The sequence below is a fragment of the Tubulanus polymorphus genome, chromosome 2 (assembly GCF_964204645.1).
Source record: "Tubulanus polymorphus chromosome 2, tnTubPoly1.2, whole genome shotgun sequence".
Lineage (NCBI taxonomy): Eukaryota > Metazoa > Nemertea > Palaeonemertea > Tubulaniformes > Tubulanidae > Tubulanus > Tubulanus polymorphus.
This window is the reverse complement of record NC_134026.1, coordinates 28,176,159-28,195,821: the sequence shown is the minus strand read 5'-3', so window position 1 is coordinate 28,195,821 and position 19,663 is coordinate 28,176,159. Positions and strand designations below refer to the sequence as shown.

The following is a 19,663-nucleotide window of genomic DNA, read 5'->3' as shown; positions in this document are numbered from 1 at the left end:
CTACCTACTTCAGATCACGTGAATGATCCACCTGGAAAAAAAACACGATATCGATACTTGTAAGGGTTGCAAAAGAGTCCTATCCTTTTCGTGACAGGGGTAATCAATCTTCTATATTATTCATTTGTTTTTGATGCATGCGTTGACTAATTGTATTTAAGATGAACGACTGGTTTTCTTTGATCATAGAACTCGCTAGAGTGCACAGCGATGTGTTAAAACCGCCATAAATTCATCGAGATTTCCCGCTCAGTTTGTCAGTTATGGACTCGTGTATGCGCATGGATCTAACTGCGCACACGAAACGTCACCACGGCGGAAGTAACAGGATTTAAGGAGATGTTAATATGGGGAATTTATATTGATCGCAAAATCGTTCCTTCACTTACCAAGATAAAATCATATACGTATATGCAGCCGTAGATTCAATTTAGCCGGCGGTTACGTCTTTGGTAATAAAAACGTATACCGGCAGTTTCGGCGTGGGGAATGACTTCCGCCCGGCGCAGAAACCAGCGCTAATGAAATAGTTTTAGTCGTCAGATGAATGCGCCAACGGTCGCTTCAAGCGTTAACAATGGCGGCCATCCGTATGCTTGTCACGTGATGGTTAATAAGATGTTATTCTACGAGGAGTGATAGAGTATAGGGCAGACCAGTGAGGTGATTTATGGGGTTAAATAAAGGTTTGGCACGAAAGGTTGATTCGAATGACGGCATGGACCGCGTCATACAGGCTGCGATAACAAGTGTCAACAATCGACTACTGTGTCATTTCTCGTCAATTATTTAAAAGCTAATGGATGTAGTCACCAAATTGTTATAAACAGACCTGAATCCCAGGTACTGGAAAATGGGGGTCCTAGCTGTAGTAACACCGGCTTAGAGATTAATTTAATACATGGCTGTTCGCCAGAGGTTAGGCATTCGAGCAAATATTATTGTAGATATGAAAAAAAATACACGGAGAATCCACAAACGACAGGATGAGGTGGTAATCATCATTTGTCCAGGTGTGCCTGCCGCGTAGCGATAATACACCAAAACCCGTTAACCCAACCGGGCGAAATGCAATCAGCTTTACTGTAATCTTATTTCGATGAATAGAAGCTAACGACCACCCAATCAGCTAGTAAACTCTGTAAATGGATAAACGGACAAATTTAATTAGTAAGACAAGATTTAATAGTATTGAAGTAGAGCTGTTTCGTAGATGATAACGAATTATATACGACGGTAGGTCGCCAAGCTTTCTCCGTGCAAGGCTTATTCCGTACTCAATCGGTAGGGTTTTTACTCCTCACTCTCTCTCTGGAAAAGTAACGATTCGGCGTAAGCTACTAATCAGTAATTAATTCATATACGAAAATCGATTTGGAGAAAGTAATGTTGTACACAGATAATGCGCATTCACTATTGACAAAACGGAAAAAAACGTATAAATCTTTATTCTGATATATGTTTTATCTATGGTTGAAGGCTGCATAATGATAATTAATTACTACGTCTTTGAGCTTCTCCTCAAATATTGTCAGCTTAGGAAAAGTATAGCGCCGAAATACCGAAAACATTTAATAAACAACGCCTTTCGTATGGGAATATCTCGTATCTCCCTTTCTTATATTCATATTTTCTGTTTACCGCGATGTGTGCGATCCAGTCATCTTTTTACAATGACGACGGGATTGGCAATAGCATCTTCGGAAAAAACTCAGTTCTTGTCCAATCTCCGCATGACGAGTCCCTAATGTCAACTCGTATCTACGACTGAAATAGATCACCTAGCCATTCGATGTGTATTTTACATTTATTGAAGTTGGCAGACATTTCATTACTCATTCTGGCAATGTTATCAGCTAGGTTTATTATTATTTGAGAATCGGTAAGGCTCGCCGTGGTCCTGTAATACGATTTATCATAGTGCCTTTTACTAGTGTATAATGGAACCAATCACGCTGTATGAATTGCTTGATTTATTTTCTGTGAGAATGTTACTTTTGCGACAGGAGATGTGGACTTTGCTGAAACTGGAAATCGCATAGAGATATGCTCCATGGCATGTAGTTGGTATGATAAGAATTGATGCACGCAATGAGTTGTGTAGTGCTCAGATGTCTACTTCGAGAAGTAATTAAAAAACTTCTGCTGTATTTGGTATACGACGCAGACCTGGAACATTTCACCGGGACAAAATCTGAGATAAAACAGGGCAGCGTCCGCAATAAAAATTCCACGCGAGCAATTAAGTGTACACACGCTAATTCCATTTAGAAACATCGTCTTTCCGATGGTAGTTTGTTTACTTTATACCAGACCACTCTCCGCAAAACCAATATCTCTAATGAATTGTCTATCGATAAATTCGCATTCGCATAACCACGGTTTTTATTACGAAATGAACTGAATATTTCGCGGAGATTGCGAGTCGATCCGATCGTCATAGCATTTCCACAGCGAAACTATTGCTGAGGGTAATTATTTTGTAATTGGATGCTGAATGTTCCTACGAAATCACGATCGATGTTTATTGAAACTCGACGTAAATTGATATTCAATGAAATTTATTTACGGATCAGCATACATTCGAAAAGAAATGACGAGGATATTACCCGAATTTAAGGACACATGGATGCGTATATTACATCTCAGTTCATGGGAATGGCGATGGAGGATTCATTTCGACTAAGAAATTTCTCGGTCGTTAAAATTTCTGTACAGCTCAGCAAAGAACTGATATCCTATTATCTGAGTCAGTGAGGTGTGTCGAATATAATTCCGCAAAACATGTCTCTTATAATCTAATGTCTGATTGGTTTGCAATATCGGTGAACGGTTACCCAGGAAACATAAGCCACTATATGATAAGTAATCCAAAATGTATGCCTGCTACCATGGGGAATACGCTATCAACCGCTAAATTTCTTTATACCTTACTGTCAGAAGTCACTGGCTGCTGATAGTATGGTGTATCTTATCCAAACAGTAGTTCCAAGATCGAGATATATAAACACGTGATAGAATCTGACCAATCAGCTGCGGTGTAAAAGAGATCTTCATTACGTAATTTTTAGCTACCTGAGAAAAATAATATGAATATTTCTGTAGGCAGTAACAGGAACAAGAACTTACTGGCTTAGTCTCCAATGTACTTTAACCTGAGCCGGTAGTCTTAACTGTTTTATTCTATAATTTACAGAAATCTATCAGTTTTTTAAGTGACTAGAAATTGCCAAGTCAATCATGAGCGAAACGCTGGTTTATTAGCAATAGATAAATTGACTTATTTCAAAGACGGTATAAAAGGCCGTCGTAACACGCCAGTTAATTGCCGACCAGGACAGAGACAAATTGAAGCGCACACAGTGTTATTGGCATCTAGATTGCGAAAACGACAGCAAAGCGAGCTTCATAGATAAGATTTGCAGAGTCGACGAATCTTCGTCGACGTTAAAATGATAATTTGCGCGAAGCGCACTTTCGCTCACGGCTGATTTTGCCCCGAATACAAAAAGTTAATTTTTGTCGGTGAATTAGGTATGAACGCCACTACATGTACTAAGGCAAGGCAAGCTTTTCTCGGAAATTCATCCAAAAGGACCAATACTATACCACACTTTTTATACAATATGTGATTCTGCTGTTTTGTTGAAAATCGACTGATGAAAGGAATGGCGAATGCCTTAACTCTCTCTATTAGTGAGGTAATTTCACTTCGCACGCGTCCCGAAGACAAATTTTCCACATTAAACGAATGATACTACTAATGAGATGACTCCCGGTTTATTTCATGGAGCTGATTAGTCACGCGCCGACAATCACTTTTTAAGATTTACTTACACATACCGCATCGTCTCTTACCTGAATTCATAGTTTACTCGACGTGACCATCGGCGACTTTGAGAATGTGGGTGTAAAATGTATTTAGAAAAATCAAAGAATCCTCGAGGGATATCTGGTGATGAACGCGTACTGCGGAGTTTTTATTACCAGTTCTGCAGCCAACTCGAGAAGCCCGAGTAGTGATTCCCGACATGGCGGAAATAAACCTAATTTGTCATTGCTCCGCCAAACGCAGGAAGAAACGAGGGTTGTGATTCTGACATCGACATTAAATTTAAAACAGATAGATTTATTCAAACTTCCACGTTCAAGCAGTGACATCGCCGTAAGCGTGCAGTGTGCTGAACGCTTATCGCATGACGTCACACGCTGACAAGTGTGAAATTACGGTAGGCGATATGCAGTCATGTGTTGAAGCTAACCAGTCCGTGGAAAATGGTTTATCGTAATTGTATCCGGCATCATGGCTTTGCGGAGGAAACTTTTGATAGTCTCTATAAAAAAGTATACCAATGTCCATCGCAGTCTCTTCAATATGCAGTCGAAAAAAGGGACCATTTTTACTATTACAGACGTTTTAAAATTGAAGGGAACTTAGAAAGAATGAGAATTTTTCATTTTTCGAGTATTATCCACACAAAGGTTTGGAAGGACTGTGGAAACAGACAATAATGAGTGTTGAATTTAATTAAAATGATAAGAAAAAAATGAACTAAGACTAACCCATTTCAAGTAATTAGATAAAAGGTCAAGACAGAAATATCTACGAAAAATGCTTTTCTTCAAAGAAATTCTTTTAATAGAAATTCTGGCCACCGGGTCCGTTCTCAAAATGTTTATGAAAAGCCTGATTCTTCTTTAAATAAAAAGAAAATAAGCCCGTTTGGCATTACCATAATTTATTATGGAAGAATAGAAATATCTGGCAGTATTTTTACAGTTAAGTAAACTTGTTTAAATAAGACTTGAAACAATTCATAATACTTTCGATACATTTTTACAATACGCTAGATGTTCAGAAATACGAGCAGATGAGAATTAGAGTTTTATAACTTATATATAATCTATACACTAAAACATACCACAATTCTATTTATACGATATACACATTGACAGTCGATTGATTGTTAATAACCCATGATAGAATTCAAAATATATACATTATTCCCATTAATATGTAGAATCAAGTGAATAGACTTAGTCTTACGGTCGTTACTATGTCATAGCACATTTCAATATGAAGATAATGAATTAGTAATGAATCTGCTCTGATATTCACCAATATCTACATCGTCAGGTGGTTATCAGAGTAGTAAGTTAAGAATTCACTCCAATAAATGGCTGATAAATGTATTAATGCGTTTCTAATATTTCATAGCTTAGTGTCCATGACGTCATCGACGCCATCAGGGTCTGCACAGTTGCTTGTAGTTGCTACTGAAGGGCTTTTCTCGTGATGTTGTGTTATAGGTGAAACAGACACCGCTTCATCATCCACAAACTCTCCCTGAAAGTGTATGACGATTGAAAAATTTACACTGATAGTCTAGATGATACAATCATTTACACGGACACGCCCAACATGCAGTGTACAATTGGAATGTATCCATCCACAATTTTAGAATAGCAGTAGAGAGAGAGAGAGAGAGGCTGACTAACAGAGAACACTAATAACCAGGGTAAAGGTAACACGACACAATCCACGCCACAATCCACCGGAATCGACGTTAAGAAGAGAAGACAGATCCTTATAGGTAGACAGAATGAATATTTGCTTTTTTAAAACGACGTGAATTCACATAAAGTTGGGGGCAATTTTATTTCATTGCTTATGTTGATTTTAAAGACATAGAATATGAGATACCTATATAGGTAAAGAAAACTTATCAACAATAAAGCATAGTTGCAGAAATGACTGAATACTGACATTACCTAAAATCACCTTTTCCCCGTCTTGCCAGTTTTAGCTTTTTTCTATAGTATAAAAAATCGCAGTTGTTATAGAGACCTATCCTTATCCTAGCTGTTAATCGCTATGTATGTCCTATATACATATATACTTGAACATAGAGTTAAATACTATTTTATAATAAAGTGCATATAATCAAATTAAAATATCTAGCGACAGGTCTTATCAAATAAGGCGGCTACGAAGCATCTTATCTATCAATAGATGTAAATGTGTATTTCTACTTACTTTCAGTGTTTGAATTTCTCTTTCTAAAAGTTTGATTTTTGTCGATTGTTGGTCGTTGATGTCTTCAAGATCCTTTACCCGTTTTACAAGAGCTTCGTTACCTGAGCCCTGTGAATTACAGCAGCACAAATATTGACGAAAATACGATTGCTTTCTATGACCAGACGATATGAAATTACTTACGAGTTTCAGAATTAGAACTTGTTTCATGGACTCTAAAACATCCGAAACTGTGTCCATATTTGCGTTAACCTCCCTGAAAATAATGATAACAATCAAAATCTAATGTAGAGAGGCATAATTCCAATGATAATAGATAGCATCAAATCAAGTTGTACTTATTCTACATTACGAATACAATGTGCTATGTTATTTCAATATAGAAACCTGCTCCTTCCAGATGCTAGGCTGGTATCAGATTCGGGTGATGGCGTCGGTCTGATATCTATACCCTGTGATTCACTATTATTGCTACATTGACTAAGTCTACGGAAGCTGCAAAGAAATGCGGAAAAGCCATAAGTCATTTTTAGTTGATAATCAGATCAGAAGCAATTCATATTCCTTATTATTTCAGTACAGCCGAGAATTTTAGCTAAGAAGATATAGTTGATATAAAAAAGCATTTTGGACTATCTAAATTAAGAGTATGTGAAATGCTGTAAGCTTTTGAAAAATCAGTGCGAACGGTTAAGTCAGATTGCGCCACTCGGAAATAGCAACCGCACACCCACATGATAATAAATCAATCATCTTTAATGAGATTAAAAGTGATTTTAAGTCATGGATATTTTTAAATGTCAGGGATGATTAATCAATTAACCTGGTAAGTGAGCTAGTATCGGGAACTTGTCGTGGTTGACACACGACGTCGCTATCGGAAGATCGACGTTGTTCAGGAACGAGTGGAACATCATCTTCTGATTCTTCGATTTCATTGACAGCACATTCACTGGGAACAGTCAAAAGACTCGGTGACCTTGTACCCCCCAGACGACCGGTAGATGTACTTTTGCATAGGTTATTCGCTGGCGACGTATTGGTAGCATCGGGTACCACCTGATGCAATGGCTTTTGAATAGCTGGAGTTTCCACCTGAGGCAATGACTTTTGAATAGTTGAAGTTGACCCTGTATGGTTTTGTATTTGTATTTCTGGTAAATCCTCGTCTGCTGCTGCCAGTTGTAAAGTAGAGCCTATTGGAGTCATTATTGAGTCCGCCACAGAGTCATCATCACTACAAGGCTCAATATTAATCTGCACATTCGCTGGAGCCTTTAAAACTTGGTTTTTGTCGCTATCAGACTGCTTCGGTTCTTTTATTTCGTGATATTCTTTCCCTTTGTTTTTTACTTTACGCCTCAACAGTTTCGGCCTCCTACCAGGTCTGAGTCCGAATTCGGCCATTTTGTACCACGGCGTAGGCTTTTCTACAGTTTCTACACTACTCTCGCTATCATTATCCCTGCCGCCGATTGATAGAGTGTCCCTGAAGAATGATGCTGACAGTCGTCGGAAGAAATTGAGCGAGAAATTTGAATGTCGTCGCTCGTCAACCGTTTCGTCTTTATCAAGATCGTACAAGGGTCCGCTATCAGACTTGCTCCTGTGAGGCATATCGGTCTCCACTCGGAAACCTTTCAATATCCGTTGTTCGCTATTGGACAAAATTGAAGCCGTTCTGGTTCGTTTTCGTTCAGCCATCTCCTTCAATCGTCTGTTTCCATATTGCTTTATAAGAGCCTGAAAAATTCACCAATTCAACAGACTTTAAATAGAAAATTCCCAGGTATCAACTGTCCTGCGGTTGTTAATTTGCTGCTATTTGAAACCTGCTTAGGAAAAATAGAAATGTGCCTAGGAAAGTGACAGATTAAAGCGTGAAGCGTTAGGAATAAGCAGAGTGTTATTAATTCTCTGGTATGCATTGTAAACTAAAGGTCTTCCGCTTTTTGAACCTTTGAATTATATCAACTAAATATAAAAGGTCTAAGACAATATGTATAAAACAAATCACCGTGAAAATTTATCATCAACTATTGTTGATACAACAAATAAAAAAGGAATCATAAAATGAAGCAGGAAGAAAACTGATTAGTGAAGAAAATTCACCTATACTAACTAACCATTAAGCAAAGCATTTATATTTTTGAAAGGTGGTTATTGGCTGAAGCACCATACCTACCTGGACACAAGAGGGACCCCTAATAGATCAGTAATTGGAGAAGGAGCGGCTTCATTCTGAGTGAGACCGATTTGTTTATTTTTTTCATTGACAACGTCAATATGATGAATATGGGCATATTCTATCGCATTCTGACGAAGCCCTTCCAATCTCTTCTGGCCATATTCTTTTAATATTGCCTACAACGGAAACATACCTAACTAAACATGCGGCACAAAAATAACGAAAGCACTCGATACTGATATTACATTTTCATCCTGCTAACAAGCATTGACTTAAAATAAACAGATGTTCAAGAATGGGCGCTTTGCATGCAAACTGTTACTGGCCTGCAGCTAATACGTACCCCTCGTAATATCCCACGAAAATACCCACAAGCCATGCATTAGAAAAAAAATTCAATAATATGATTACGGGGACGGTGAGTAAATAGAGAAATCAAGATGAGGAAAATGAAGAAAATGCTGACAGTAGAGACGCAAACAAAAAGACAGGGCAGGAACTGAATCAAATGTAACCATGCATATTCCAATCACCAATATACGTGTCATCTTTCCTGATAAACTGCATAAAACTTATCTTTTAAAATTACTCTCGCTTTGAATTAACGACGTCCGGTAAGATTAGTTACTTACCTCGGCTTCTGGGTGATCTTTAAGTGCGGCCAAAACATCTTCCCTCGACAGCGTGAAAAGTTCAGAATAACCAACCGATCTAACGTCAGCTGTTCGTCTGAAAGAAATGTTGAATGTAGACATTCACGTAGAGTTCATCGAAATTTCATAAGAAGGAATAATTATGAATATACTAATTTTTCTTAACGTTTTAATCTAATATTCTTTTTACGAATCAAACCGTTTCATTGCTCATTTGAGCAAATGCAACATTCAACACCGGGCTGCATCTAGCATCAAGATGCGACAGTTTAACGAACAAGAGATACCGTAAGGTGGCAGATTATACACATAGTACAGATACTGGAAAAGCAGAAACACTTGATCCTTTGCAGAACACAGAACAGGAGCTACGTGATTGGAATTTACTTTTTGCAAGAAGTAAGTCGAAAGAAGGTTTTAAATCGACATGTACCGATAATGGACAAGCACCTAGAATCATTTCAGGACTATAGTAATAGGGTTTATTGTTAAGGCAATTAGTATAGTATACACTAATGAGAAACCCATAAAGAGGTGACAGAAGAGAGATGATGACTCGTTACAGAAAGTGGGCATGCAGTCTCACCGGCCTAGAGGCCTCCGGTTCACCGTACCACCAGCTAAACTATGGAGAAAGAGACAACAATAGTTCCAGGTTTCATTCGCTGACGATCACACAGACGAACTGATACACACAAGATTATTTCAGTCAAATATATCGTAGATTACAGTTATATAACTCATCATTGAAATTGTGCCTCAGTAAAAGGTTTACGATTTTCCAATTATTTTCTACTGGTTTTCATTCATTTTACTCCACATATTTCTCAGGAATGATGTTTATTCGAGTGAATGTAACAGTCTATTAAAAAACCTTCGGGCGACAATCCGACTGGGGAAGGATGTATTGTGGATTAAACATGAATATATACCTATTTATGCCCCCGTCTAGATTCAGAATTCCGATTTCCCCGAAGAAGTCACCGGCTCCCATTTGGGTAAGTACCTCTCCCGTATCACTAGAAATAAAAATCAGATATAGAATTATTCCACTGATCATGCAAATAGAATTCGGATATTACCTGACAGGCAGACAGAAGGGAGAGAACATATGGAAATCGAGCATTGGTATGGGTACGGATTGGCTGGATGTATTCATGTATTGGCCCTGGACAAGTAATTTTTCGAGCACCATCTAGGCTATTACGTGTCTGCGGGGAAATTGATAGAATAATCATTAACCAGCAGGGTTTTATTCCCAACAGACGTTCACCTGATAACCTCCAGAATTCCGTCGGCTATGATAAACATTTCTCTTGCAACTTCGCCTTTTCTGCAAACAAGATCTCCAGGGGTGAATATGTAGGCTCTCATCTTCAACACAAGATCGTGGAGAAATTCTGGTTGACACTCTTGGAATATTGTTACCTGAATCAAGAAGAATAACATCCGTCCATGTTTGCAGTAGGAGGAAATCTCCATGGTGATTTTTTACTTGACAAGAAAATAAAGTCCTTGGGTATTACACATATAGATATACATTAGCTATTTGTCAAACAAACGCCTTAGAAGTGACTCATGAGATCCAACGCCAAGAGACACTTCAAGGGTTTTTTTGTCATATGTTACGTGTCTGATATTTGGTGGCAAAATATAAACAATGCATTTATTGCAAACCCCGACGTGAATGACTTTATACATAGAATTTCATCATAAGTTTTCGAGATGTCTTTGTCCCACAAACATGATGCATTATGATTCAATACTCTTTTACTTTAGTAGTGGTTGGAATTTTCATGTAATATGTCATTCATCCACATCAGGGATTTCTATATCACTGTCGTTTGAGAATCATTGGCTATTTTTGGTTCGTTTCCGGGTCATTATCCGTAACATGACTGCCATACATCGGCTTGGAAAAATGATTTTTGCCGAACATGACACATGAAGTAGTAATTGTGAGATTAACTACACTTTACGCCAACGCTCTGAGAAATCTACAGCATAATTACGGCGGCAGATTCTTCCTGTATTAATTACAGAATACTCGCAACATTTCATCCATGATTTAACGCCGTAATTACGTCATCATCACAATCATTCCGGGGCTTACTTCCGGTTCAATATAATCCTAGGACGTACGTACGTACACGGCTCATGAGCGGTTAAATCATATAAATATATCATCGGATAATACTCGTTTGACGTATTCATTTCAGTCAGTTTCATTCGTGGCTTCGTGTATCTGTGCTTACTTTTTTTAAAGTCTCAAGATTGACGTGCAGGGCCAGCTCAGTTTTAAGTTTATCCGGTAGCAGTCCTAACGAGTTGATATCACCGCCACCATTAACGCGTCCCCTGCAATAGCAAAATATACGTACATCCAAATTAGTTGGCTGTGTTACATTGGTTCAGATGTCAGGTGATGTGGGAATCCAGGACAGAGATGCGTGTCGAATTCGTAATCAATCGACTCAGTGGAAACGGGTCGAGGGGATCCTTTGGTCGAAGGAAATATATATGAAATCCTTCATTTCCTGATATTGGAGCTCCAGCATAGCCACTAGCATTACGGACATCCCCTAGTTGAACCTGACTAATCGGAGGAGATTCGACTTGACTGGATGCTATTCTTTTTTTGTCTTCGGATCTGACGAAGAAATCTGCTTGATGACATCCGTGGTGAATACATGATGCGCTATTGCATCAGATAATCACACGATCCGTTATTTTCAAACCGCATGTAAGATAAATCCAAGCATCTTGCGATTCTTCAATTTCATATCGAATCACATGAAGAATGGATACGACGTTAATATTGCTTTTGCAGTTATCATGTGATCCTGACGCCATATCGGAATGGACTTAAAATACCAGAACTTTGTCTATAATCAGTTGGCTTAGCCGACATTACTGAGTGGTGTCATTACCCGAAAGCCTGACAAATCGTACGTATCATTAGCTCATGTCCGAGAATATAAATGCTATTCTAATGATCCCTGGCGTCATTTACCAGGTTGCTCGTATCATTTTGTGGCCATTTTAAATGCCCATACATCGCGGCGGGGTTTCAGATAAACAAGTGTTACACGAGAAACAATTGTTCCCCGTAGCCCGATGTATATACGTAGACCGGATTGGCTGATTGAAAAACCTATCCGCGTACAGTTTCACTTGAAATAATCAACGATCAGGAAAAAAAACGATAACACGACTGAAGATTAGATACCGTGACTGGAATTTGTTGTAGGGTATTAGACCAGCTTAAAATATCAACTTGAAGATTGCGGATTATGATTGTTTACACTTTTTATTATAATGGATTTCTCATGTCCCGAACGTATGGCTTTAGCCATAAGCTATAAATGGTGAGAATGGAACCAAGACGCCAATACGTACCGCGACCACGCATAGTCATACCATCTCTGTACTCGCCGTTGCATATCAGGAGGGACGTTATGCGTGCGCATATAGTTTTTAGCACCATCCTGAAGAAATAGAAAGACCATGAATATATTTGTGTAGTGCTATAACAGCTTCACGAGATCTCCTCCTGTCGGTAAAGAAAGCGCAAAAGTAATGTTAGGTAGGAAGCCAGTCGATCGTGTTAAGTTAATTGGCTGAAAATTACTTCCTTTCCACACAGATCTTTATCAGTGTAGAGCGTTTACAGGATTTGATCAATCTAAAAAGGATTACGTAGACCTACCAGTAACCGTTCGAACTCCAGTCGATTCGCGTTCCTATTTGTGATTACATTGCCGACCTGACCTGATGAATTAAGAAAACAATGCGTTAACTCGAAAAAAACACACCCGGACAATGAACGAAGTATAAATAAACTAATTCATTCACTTGAACAACATGACTGTTTGTTTAATATCAGTCAAATACAAATCAAAATGCAAGCTTTTTCAAAATTCATTTTATGCAAAGTGCAAACAGTATTTCCATTATCCATTAAGCTGTATCAGTTATGCGAGCGTATCAGTAGCTGGAACCCTATACGTTATTAATGAGCACGAGATTTAAAAAAAGGAATGAAATCCCCTGAGAGGACTAGGGATTAATTCTAAACGTTCTCCGAAGCAATCGGATGCGACATTGTCATCATTTTTATATTCAGCATTCAACAAGAGTTCATCGTCAACAGTGGTTAACGTGTAGATCAACTTCGATAGCGTACAAACCTGGATATTTTGATTGATATCAAGTATTTAAAAATGTATCAAACTTCATTACGAGTCCAGTGGTCTGTACGGTTCAAATTAGTACTTCCTTTAACTAATTGCATATTTCCCAAAAATGTGAATACATTTCAATTTGATTATACGTTTCAACGATTATTTGACGTAAATCTAATTATGAATGCATAGACAGAATACAAACAATAACGAAAATATCAGAATTTGTGATGATTGGAGGGTCGAAGTTGTTGATATATTTCATTAATTTTTTTCGCGGTCACTGACAGATCTATTCACATAAGAGAAGCCAGCGCTGTGTAGGCATTCTACCACTTGGAACGCCTACACTTCGACAGCGCGTCGAATCTTGTCGACATTCTATCAATGAATAATGTTTTACGCGGTGACATTTTTTGTTTCGCTGACTGTTCCGAGTCGTGACATATTAGATATAGATGAATAAAAAGTTTCCCACAATATCGTCCCGAAATCGCTTCCCGATGCAATATTCCTCCGGGACATGATTCCACTTACCGACTATAGTTGCGAAGCAGAAAACACCGAGAAGGTAACTGAGAATAGTGAACACGTACCTAGAAAAGATGAATAAAAGATTTGACGTGAAATGACATGCTAGATTTCCAAAAAATTCTTCCAAGATATCGGTCATCTGATGATTAGACATACGCCTTTATTTCGATTCGCGGTGTTCGTTTGACCCATCTTGGGAGGATTATCATAAAGCCTACATCAATCAGCTTATCAAGTCAGAGCGAATACGTTAAAAACCTTAAGAGTTTTGGCCACTGTGATAAGAAATCCAAAGTAAGAAACGTCTTACCACGCAAAGACTCTGAACAATCTATTCTGCCTGTTAAACCAACTTGATTACATTCACTAGTGATAACGAGAAGAGCAAAGCTCCACTCGTGGACAGGAGACACATTTTTATAACTAGTTTTCATTCCGCACAAGTCTAGACGACTGGTTTGTGCCTTTAATCATTACTGCCTCGAAGAACTGAATCAAGAGCTGGGAGTGTATCTGACAGTGAAAGTCTGATATCCGACAAAATTAATCGCTGAAATAGTGAAACTGACTAATAATGATAATTGATGTATGAATGCTGAAATTATGTGTCACACGAGAACCTGACGATTGATCGAAATCCGATTCAAATTTAACGCCGTTTCTTTCCAGTTCATGTATGATAAACATCTTAGATCGAAAACCGGGTTTGTTTTTCTGAATTTTCGCTTCACTCGTTATGATTTGTCGGTTGACTCGTTGCAGAAAAAGATTCACGACAACAAATCGTGTCAACTATAGTGACTAGTATGTTACATTAATCTGGTTAATTTCGTTCCTATTTCATTGCCATCGTCTCATTCAAAAACGAATCAGCCACCATAAGAAAAACCGACCACTAGTTTCAAGGATACATAGGAATATGAATTCTTTCTCGAATTGTTCTATTTTCTCAAAAGCAGCTGAATACCCCGTTACAAATTATACTTCCAAAAGCTGTAATTTTCTTGCTTACGTAACGTCGTTCTCGTAGACGAATATCGACGATGACATAGCGAGTAGATTGCGTAGCCCAAAGGAAACAATGTGATTTCCACCAGTGAGTGAACGAGTACGTTAATTGATATGTCAAATACGATGATACGCTAGTAGCAGATAATCTGGAATTTTATACGTATTATTCCGTCCTAGTGGTTTATACCCTTACCGGAGGTTTATTTCTTCATTTCGATTGACGTGCCATCGCACATTCGGAGATCGCTCGAGGTCTTGAAATTGACTAAATTAATGCAATGTAATACGGAACTCGCCGTCGCGGAATATCGATGTCAATTTAACTCGCGAAATTGCTGTTTGATGCGTCCAAATAAAAGATTTTACCCGCGGGGTAAAGTTGGACCTTTAATCGGATCACGAAAAACAGCACAATCTGACAATCTAAACATGAGCCCAGCTATCCTTTCTCTTCTAATGAGGTAAATGAATTCATTTTAAAGGAAAAGAACCTGAACGGTTTGCGATGTTTATATAATGCGAGATTAGCTGTTCATTTTCCCATTACCGCATACACACATTATCTATAAAACACCGTGTGAAAAAAACAACAGTTTGACCAGCAGAGATAACATGAAACATAACAGAGATAACACACGAGTATAGCGTTCAAATTCATTTCCGTATGTACGATGAGGCTTAACATTATATTGGTAATACTTCCCTGTTTGACGACAGTGGCTTCAGTTACATTTAAATTATCAGATATTCCAGAAAAGTTTCGGGATAAATTCAGGTGAGAACTGTTCGATGATTTACTTAAATGTCTGGGTCGGGTTTACTTTTATAAAGCAAATGCTTCGTTTGAATGTTCCAGCGAAGCGAGCGTATGTAAGAATCCGGCACCGGACAAATATGTTCAAAAAACACGAACTAAGATCGTGCAGCGAGTGATTTCGGAAACAGTTAAAAGTGGAACTACTTCCTGCGGATTTCTGGGAACAGCCAAATGTTCAGTTTATACTCTTAAGTATAAGTAAGCACCCGTTTTATCAATTCAACGTAACGATTTTTTCTTCACGTTAAGAATTAATTGATCTAGATTTCATGACACCGAAATTATACTATAGAAATTCGCGATAAGTCCAATCGTCTTTGTTTGTGGCCCAGTCATTTCTCTATTGATTCGTTTTATGAAAAAGAAAAAACATGTTTTATTTCAGGACTGTGCCGACATACTCGATTGAAACGTATGATGTGTTAGAAAAACAACCTTGCGCTGGAAAACTTGGATGCCCATCGGGAGAGTTTAGCGTCCATGGACTATGCATTTGTAAGGACGTTTCAAACTTGATTTTAACGTGTGTTCATTAGCTGCACTCTAGTCAATCAAAATCATTTATTATACTTTTTTGGTTTTATTTTCAGCAATGACGGTCCTTCGACAACCGGAAATAATGCAGTTATTGAAAGATCTTAACAAAAAAGATGTCTAATATTTGAAAGCTGAGAAATATAATTCTAGCGGGCGAATGTCATATTTTCTGCAGTCTTTTTATAGTTCGATCACAACGTGATAAATCACAACAAAACCCTGCTACTGAAAACACAGAGGAAAAGCAACTACTCTTGTACATTTCTGCGAAAGGAAAGTTTTTAAAACAATATGTATATATATATATATATATAGATGACAACACTGTGGCTGATAATAACCAAACAATTCAGAAAATAAAAATTGTTGCGAGACAGCGATAACTATTTCATCAATGGTGAAATATCGTGTGTGTTATTGATAACAGAACATGAGATAGATAGAATATATTCAAATATTACATTTAATTCTCTGGTATATTGGCGGTGGCGTTGTAGCATGCAAGTTCCCAAATGATAAAAGAATCTAATAATTGTTTTCTATGAACAATGCACTTCCATATTTTCATACAGGACGGATTTTCATACACCGAGTCCAAAAAGCTGTACAATGCTGATTAATGTTGACATGCGCGCAACGAAAAATGTCTCGAAGCTTTGATGAACTAAAATCATAATTACTATAATTATTACTAATAAAGATAGGCTAAACTAAACACATCGGAGAATTTGAAATATCGAACTAAAAATCCAATGATAGAACTGATAAGAATATGACAAGTGCATTATTACCAATATCTGGGCACCTGCATAAGCCATCTACAAAAGAAAATCAGAAAAACAAATGGAATTTCATATGAGTAGAAAAAGAGAAATATTTCACAGATAGACACGATAATGAATTCACCAATTCAAGTAACGTAACGTTGGTTGCTGCAACAATTTTTAAATCATACACTAACTCTTACACACGATAACTTTACAACCGAATACAAACTATAGAATCATTTTTCATGCCCGTATATTTCAATATGGTGACTACGTATGTTCTCATAACTACAGCGAATACATGTCTGCGAGTACTTAGTTTATGTCAACTTTCTAATACTCTTCATGTGCAGGAGTGAAAGCACGAGCCATTTATGAAATATCATTCAAATGACACGGTGATATTTCGTGAACTGTGGGTGAAATCTACCCCGATTCTCCCCGCCAAACACCACAAAGAACAGCTTCAGGTCTACTCTGATATCAGCCGAGACAACAAACACTGCACCTTGCTGATGCTTTCTTGATAAACAATGACACTAAGAGAAACCCTAAACGCGAGGCAATGTGGAAGGAATTTGTCCAAGGAGGTTGTGTCGGAATCGAAACTGTTTGATAATAAATGTTGATACTAAAAGGAGAACTGTTCACACTCTGCAGATTATACTCGGACAGGAACGTAACTACGGTACATAAACATTTGGGAAAAGAAAAAAATCATCAGAAAATATTATATCGCTTTAGTGACCTTATCTAAAAGTCTCCAAAAATTCCAGCCAGCCACCTTTTCGATAAATACATAATCATTGATTGATTACAAACTAAACATTTGAAAGCCGATATCTAAATAATAGAAACTAGAAATGAATGTGTACTCACTGCCAATTTGTATCTGGTGGAGGGAGGTCACCAATCGTCGTTAATGTCAGCGTCGACCAATAGAGGGATTTTAGGTATTTTCTGGTGACGTCAGCATACGGCCCAACGGGTTTAGGATAAGCCCATACACCGGTGTAGTCCTCGCTTTTCGAGATTAGATAATAAAATGCAGCGAACCAGTGTGAAAAAAGAAACAGTATATGACATAGATTGACAACGCGCCACAAGTTTGGGTACATCGTCCGCGATTCCACCATATTTTTGAACTGTCCGGCGCGGTAGCATTTCAGAAACCGCGGGAATCTCAACAGCGGATGGATACCTATATACAGTTGCAATAAGTCTAATGGTAATAACGTGATGAGATCTACGATGAAATAATGAGATTTCACATAATGATGTGCTAATTTCTTGCTATTGTAAACCAGCAGACCTTTTTCTAAAAATCCAGTTCTTAGTTGAACCACGACGTCGAATAGGTAGAGAAAATCACATATGGCATCGCAAGCAAACCAAACCGGCAAATATCCATCTTGAATTTCAGTGAAAGCCTCTCGAGCGATACTCGTCCAGATGTTATAGAGACAGGCGGCCGTTATAAAACCAAGCCACAAAAACATCACATTCTCAACGGGATGAATAACAAACTTGCGCCGTACCGATTTACACTCCAACGAATTCCGACCAATAGTTGATTTTTCTTCATCGCCTTCGCCATCTGAATCGTTCCCGTGGACACCATGCCTCGTGGAAAACCGTTTCAAAAATGAGTCTTGACGACTGAGGTTTGACGCTTTTCGTTTTCGTTTGGCCGGTTCACTTACGATATTCGTTGCCTTCACGGTTGTACGAAGTTTTGCCCAACGGTTACCAGCGCCACCTGGCCCCCGGACAACACTAATGCTAGAGCGGTGATTGTACATATTAGCGCTTTCGATACTATCACGTGACTGAGTGCTGACCACGCTTGCGACACTGTGACGGGCCAATCTCTGCATGCGTGGTACTCGAATTTCAACTTCCGGCTCGGAACTTTGACGGATGATTCGTTTAATTGAATCATTTTTATCATTTCGGTTATCGTTATTTTCAGTAAGCGATCCGACCTGGGATTGTTGAGAGTTTAGACTATCAGACGACCCGACCCTTTTGATAGTTTGCTGCACATTTTGAGATTCATCGCTAGTCTCCATGGTGATGTCCGGTAGGTCAAGTGATGAGGAAGACTGGCTTCGAATTTTTGCCGAAATATCTCCGTTACTCTTGAGACTATCAACATTATTGTTAATCACGTAATTGTTGGCGTCATGATCGTCAGGCATGTTTCCCATCGGACCTTCCACCGAACTCATGGTTGCGGTTGTCTACCATCGCAAATCTGAAAGATCAATAGAGGGAAATCGACATGAAAATCTATATGTTCATACTGTTTTCTAACACAGGGAAAATGTAGCTCCCGAGGCGAAAATGAAAATGAGATTTTTACTGTTTTTGTTTCTAAGGATTTTCAACTATCTGACTCCTCCAAGTCTATATATGTATATCTAACTCATTCAAAATTCCTTGATATTTTTATCAATACGCGGGATGAAGAAACATTATATAATACAATTCCAGGCAACAGTGTGTACATCCATAAATGGGACTATCGAGGAAGTAGTTACTGAATAGGTTTGTTCGCCCTGGATATCTGCATCGCTTGATCCTGTTTCACCGGATAAGCTCGATACGTTTTTTTTTCGCAAATCGCAGGTCTAAGACGGAATTGCGTCCTTTGCTTTATTCATAATAGATAAGCCAAGATGAAACCGCATAACATACCATTCATATAATGTTGTATACATAGATGAATAATTCAGTACAATGTAGTCATTTTTTGACTCTTCTTAGACGATTGAAAAGATCGACAAGAACCTTATATTACATACTATACCAACCGAAAAAACATGTTCAAATAATCTACATCCAAACAATAAAAGCACTGAAATGATAGGTTTCAGTGTTCTAGAAACGTCTCTTATCTCTGTTTGCCAAGTTATTATATATTTTGTTGAAT

The 19,663-nt window shown here is 38.2% G+C and overlaps 2 protein-coding genes across 5 annotated transcripts; one reads left to right on the top strand and one right to left on the bottom strand.

Moving 5' to 3' along the window:
• Positions 1-4,829: 4,829 nt before the first annotated feature.
• LOC141900275 (cyclic nucleotide-gated channel alpha-3-like) lies at positions 4,830-18,688 on the bottom strand. Of its 4 annotated transcripts, XM_074787083.1 has the most exons (15): positions 17,608-18,688; positions 13,600-13,658; positions 12,588-12,649; positions 12,278-12,366; positions 11,134-11,236; positions 10,152-10,306; positions 9,811-9,897; positions 9,465-9,503; positions 8,858-8,954; positions 6,861-7,780; positions 6,425-6,532; positions 6,221-6,293; positions 6,038-6,145; positions 5,773-5,814; positions 5,218-5,347 (listed from the first exon to the last, which is right to left on the bottom strand). In XM_074787083.1, exons 1-14 carry the CDS (start codon positions 18,603-18,605, stop codon positions 5,779-5,781), a joined length of 2,934 nt encoding a protein of 977 aa, XP_074643184.1. In that variant the 5' UTR covers positions 18,606-18,688; the 3' UTR covers positions 5,218-5,347; positions 5,773-5,778. The 4 variants fall into 4 exon arrangements, with proteins under 4 accessions (XP_074643185.1, XP_074643182.1, XP_074643183.1 ...); XM_074787084.1 differs by lacking the exons at positions 5,773-5,814; positions 6,861-7,780 and adding an exon at positions 8,223-8,401 and having other exon boundaries at positions 4,830-5,347; XM_074787081.1 differs by lacking the exon at positions 5,773-5,814 and having other exon boundaries at positions 4,830-5,347.
• On the top strand, positions 15,224-16,124 carry LOC141900276 (uncharacterized). The gene is made up of 4 exons (XM_074787085.1): positions 15,224-15,382; positions 15,464-15,622; positions 15,810-15,919; positions 16,015-16,124. The coding sequence occupies exons 1-4, from the start codon at positions 15,279-15,281 to the stop codon at positions 16,080-16,082; spliced, it is 441 nt and encodes a 146-aa protein (XP_074643186.1). The 5' UTR covers positions 15,224-15,278; the 3' UTR covers positions 16,083-16,124.
• Positions 18,689-19,663: the final 975 nt, after the last annotated feature.

Coding starts and splice junctions, on each gene's coding strand:
- LOC141900275 (XM_074787081.1), bottom strand. CDS start 18,605: ATGCAGAGATTGGCCCGTCACAGTGTCGCAAGCGTGGTCAGCACTCAG. Junction 10,307..11,133: donor ATCTTGAGACTTTAAAAAAA/GTAAGCACAGAT, acceptor TTCTTGATTCAG/GTAACAATATTCCAAGAGTG. Junction 6,533..6,860: donor GATACTAGCTCACTTACCAG/GTTAATTGATTA, acceptor ATTTCTTTGCAG/CTTCCGTAGACTTAGTCAAT.
- LOC141900276 (XM_074787085.1), top strand. CDS start 15,279: ATGAGGCTTAACATTATATTGGTAATACTTCCCTGTTTGACGACAGTG. Junction 15,383..15,463: donor AAGTTTCGGGATAAATTCAG/GTGAGAACTGTT, acceptor TGAATGTTCCAG/CGAAGCGAGCGTATGTAAGA. Junction 15,920..16,014: donor CGTCCATGGACTATGCATTT/GTAAGGACGTTT, acceptor TTTTATTTTCAG/CAATGACGGTCCTTCGACAA.